The sequence below is a fragment of the Gossypium arboreum genome, chromosome 10, assembly GCF_025698485.1.
Source record: "Gossypium arboreum isolate Shixiya-1 chromosome 10, ASM2569848v2, whole genome shotgun sequence".
In the NCBI taxonomy this organism is placed as follows: domain Eukaryota; kingdom Viridiplantae; phylum Streptophyta; class Magnoliopsida; order Malvales; family Malvaceae; genus Gossypium; species Gossypium arboreum.
Genome location: NC_069079.1, coordinates 3,301,183 through 3,304,768, shown reverse-complemented (window position 1 = coordinate 3,304,768; position 3,586 = coordinate 3,301,183). Strand labels below are relative to the sequence as shown.

Genomic DNA, 3,586 nt, shown 5'->3' with positions numbered 1-3,586 from the left:
CAGTCATTATCTATGAGTTCTCCTTTCAATCATCTTCGGCTTGTATAATAACAACACGCCATTAGACAACCATTTGGAACTTTACAATTGATGTTAGCGTGATTTGGCAAGAAATGCAGTGTCTGATAATTGTATAAAGATGTTTACTAGTGCCTTTCATTTTCATCAAATGTTTATAAAGATGAGATACATAACTTGCAAGTGACCATAATCATTCATGTCTTGATTGATAACTTAGTGTATTAATATAAGAAAAGCTTAATTATTACATAACTATTAAAATGATTTGTCATAAATAAAAAAACCATTGGTATAAAATGACACTTGGAATTAGAAAGTCGAGTAAAACTGTAAAAATATAAATAATAATAATAATAATACAACCTTCAAAATGCTCAAAGCAAGTGGCTAAAAATTAGCTAGTGAAAATAGTTTATTTCTAACTCATATACTATACTCGTACCAAATAAGATTTAGATTTTGGCTAGCATTTGTCTCCATACCAACAAGATTAAAATATAGTCCCCTACTTTAAATCGAGACTTTAAATTCTTAGAAATAAAAATAGAAAGATTAAATTCCAAGGAATTGCAGCGTATTTTAACCTACTAACAAATATAGGTTCCCTTCCTTGCACACAAATTTTCATCATACTTTTACATCATCCAATACTCTGAAAAACTTAGAAGGTCAGAATAAGTTCATATCACACATTAAGATTAAGGCTTTTTCAACATGTTTGCCATAATTGCAAATGATACTGCTTCAAAATCAAACAGAAAATTGCATAGAAATTTTCATGCTTTATGCTAATGCAAGCTTCAAAGACCATAAAAGTAGAAATATATCAATATATCATAGAGATTCATTTCACAATAAAGTTGATGGGAATGTACAAGCCAGAAACCAAATTGCCAATATTAGTAGAAATCTGTGTTCAATTTCTCTGTATTCTACTATGTCCATCTCGATACAACAACAAATCATATTTATATATATTAAGTCATCTAAGTAGCACAACAAAAACGAGAACATATACGAAAGATGAACAAAAAAGCAACTCTTTATGATACACAAGAAGAAAAAAGAGAAAAAAAAGCGTACCCTTTATATTTGCCTTCTTCCCCTTTCTCTTCTATTCAGTATCCGAAGGTAAATATGATGATGAAGTAGCAGGTGAAGCTGCTGCAGAAGATTGTGATTCCTCCACCATTAATTTCTCTAACCCGGGTTTCAATTCCCTGTTACAAAAATCCTCATACTCTCCTCGTTCCCCTCCTTTCTTCTTCACTTCCACAACGACTAATGAAGGGGTTAATTCGAATATCTCAGCAGCAATCGATAATGGACCTTTAGCTCCTTCTCTAGAACCCTCCAAGCTCACTCTACAATCCTTTTTCCTCACAGTAAAGCTAACAACCTTGGCTATCTCCTCCAATTTCGATATGATTGTCGAAACCGGTGCCCCTGAAACAAACCGGGAACCTTCGTCTCCTTCCTCGAACAACCCGCATAGGTTGAACCCTGGGGAGAAAGATATAAGGTCGAACGCGTTTAAACTAGCTGGCCTTGGCAATGTGCCAACTCGTTTCCTCGTTTCCAACTCTGTTTCTGACTCAGACATTGATGATTGGTCTGAACATGGCCCAACATCATTATCATCGTCTTCGACACTGCATAACTTATCATCTTCGATGTAGAACTTAATATGTTTAAACCCCTTTTTGAACCAGCGTTTCTCCATGATTTCTGGAATCGTAATTCTTGTTTCCGGGTTGGTGTCTAGGAGTTTGGTAAGTAACCGAATTAACTCGGGTGAAAACCATCTCGGACACCTAAACTCACCCTTGTAAATCTTCTTGTACATAGCCATAATGTTCTGATCTTGAAATGGTAAATACCCTGCCATTAGAACAAATAAAATCACTCCACAAGACCAGATATCTACTTTCGCCGCATCGTATCCTTTCCTCGCCAAAACTTCCGGCGCAACATAAGCCGGGGTTCCACAAAACGTATGAAACAAACCGTCTTGCCGGATCTGATCCGATACAGCACTCAACCCGAAATCAGAGACTTTCAAATCCCCATTTTCATCGAGAAGTAGATTTTCAGGTTTCAGGTCACGGTGGTAAACGCCACGCGCGTGGCAAAAATGAACGGCCGAGATTAATTGCTGGAAATACTTCCTAGCAACATCTTCTTTTAATCGACCTTTAGCCACTTTATTGAACAGTTCACCACCACGAACGTATTCCATAACGAAGTAGATCTTGGACTTAGTAGCCATGACTTCGAATAATTGCACGATGTTCGGGTGGCGAACGCGGCGGAGAATAGAGATTTCGCGCTTGATGTGAGCGATTAAACCACTCTTGAGAATCTTTTCCTTGTCGATCACTTTGATGGCTACGCTATCACCGGATTTGACGTTACGAGCGTGGTAGACTTTAGCGAAAGTGCCATGGCCGAGGAGCTTGCCGACCTCGTAGCGTCCTAAGAGAAGAGTTTGGCCATTGTTGGCGTCTTTCTTTGATGAGGTTGCGGCGTTGGACTTGGAGGTGGAATCCATTGTCGTAGATGATTAGGGTTTTTGCTTATTTGAGAGAAAAATGGGAAATTTGATTGATTATTGATTGGCCATTAGAAGGCCTGAAGGGGCTTTTTGTTGTTGCTGTTGTTGTTGTTTGTATAGGTGTGCTTTGTTGAGAGGCTAAGTGAGTAGCTTAAAGAAATTGAATTTGTTACCTGGTTAGGGAAAGCAGATGCTTTTATTTTGGAAGGGAATATACTGTCTGCATTTATATATATAAATATCTAGATTAGTTTTATTCATAAAGTTAAAAAAATCACATTTTCCATAAAAAATCATATATTAATTTAGAGATCACAACGGCCGAATATCTATAATTGTTTTAATTATTGTAATTTTAATAGATTTTTTTGAAAATTTAAATTTATTTATGTATACTATTTAAAAGTATTTTATTAGATTGTCACTCTCAATCGGATCACCAATTTGTTAGAAAATTACAATAATATCCATCTATAATTAAAATAAATTATAACATAAATAAATTAAAATATGTATATAGTAAGATTTGATCATGTAATAAATAATGTCTTTTATTTTTCTTTGTAAAAATCTTTTATACATTTTTATTTTAATATGCACAAACTTATTATCTCCATTCATTATATATATTAATAATGTTATTAATTTAGTTAATTTGGGCATTTCTTCTTCTCTTACGATATTTCTAATTACCTAATAGAATAAATACTTTAGTTCAAACTAGTTTTTAACTTGAACGTGGTTGGGGTGGTTCCATTTGCCCCCCCACCCCCAGGTCATTAGAAGAACCAGCGGTAGCTAAACCAGCGATAGCAAAACCAGCGGTAGCAGAACCAGCGGTTTTTGGCCAAGGCCAAGACAAACATTTTGAAAAAAAATCTTTTGAATTTTGAATAGCCGTGGTCATTTTTCTTTCATTCTTTTCATTCTCCGCTCCCCCCAAAGTTAACTCAACACTAACTCATCATTGTTGACAAAACCATGATAACTAATTATTGTGCATTTAGTATT

The 3,586-nt window shown here is 35.2% G+C and overlaps 1 protein-coding gene across 1 annotated transcript; it reads right to left on the bottom strand.

Annotated features, from left to right (window-relative positions):
- Nucleotides 1–843: 843 nt before the first annotated feature.
- Nucleotides 844–2,798, bottom strand: LOC108489699 (CBL-interacting serine/threonine-protein kinase 12). The gene has a single exon (XM_017794401.2). The coding sequence runs from the start codon at nucleotides 2,570–2,572 to the stop codon at nucleotides 1,136–1,138; it is 1,437 nt and encodes a 478-aa protein (XP_017649890.1). The 5' UTR covers nucleotides 2,573–2,798; the 3' UTR covers nucleotides 844–1,135.
- Nucleotides 2,799–3,586: the final 788 nt, after the last annotated feature.

Coding starts and splice junctions, on each gene's coding strand:
- LOC108489699 (XM_017794401.2), bottom strand. CDS start 2,572: ATGGATTCCACCTCCAAGTCCAACGCCGCAACCTCATCAAAGAAAGAC.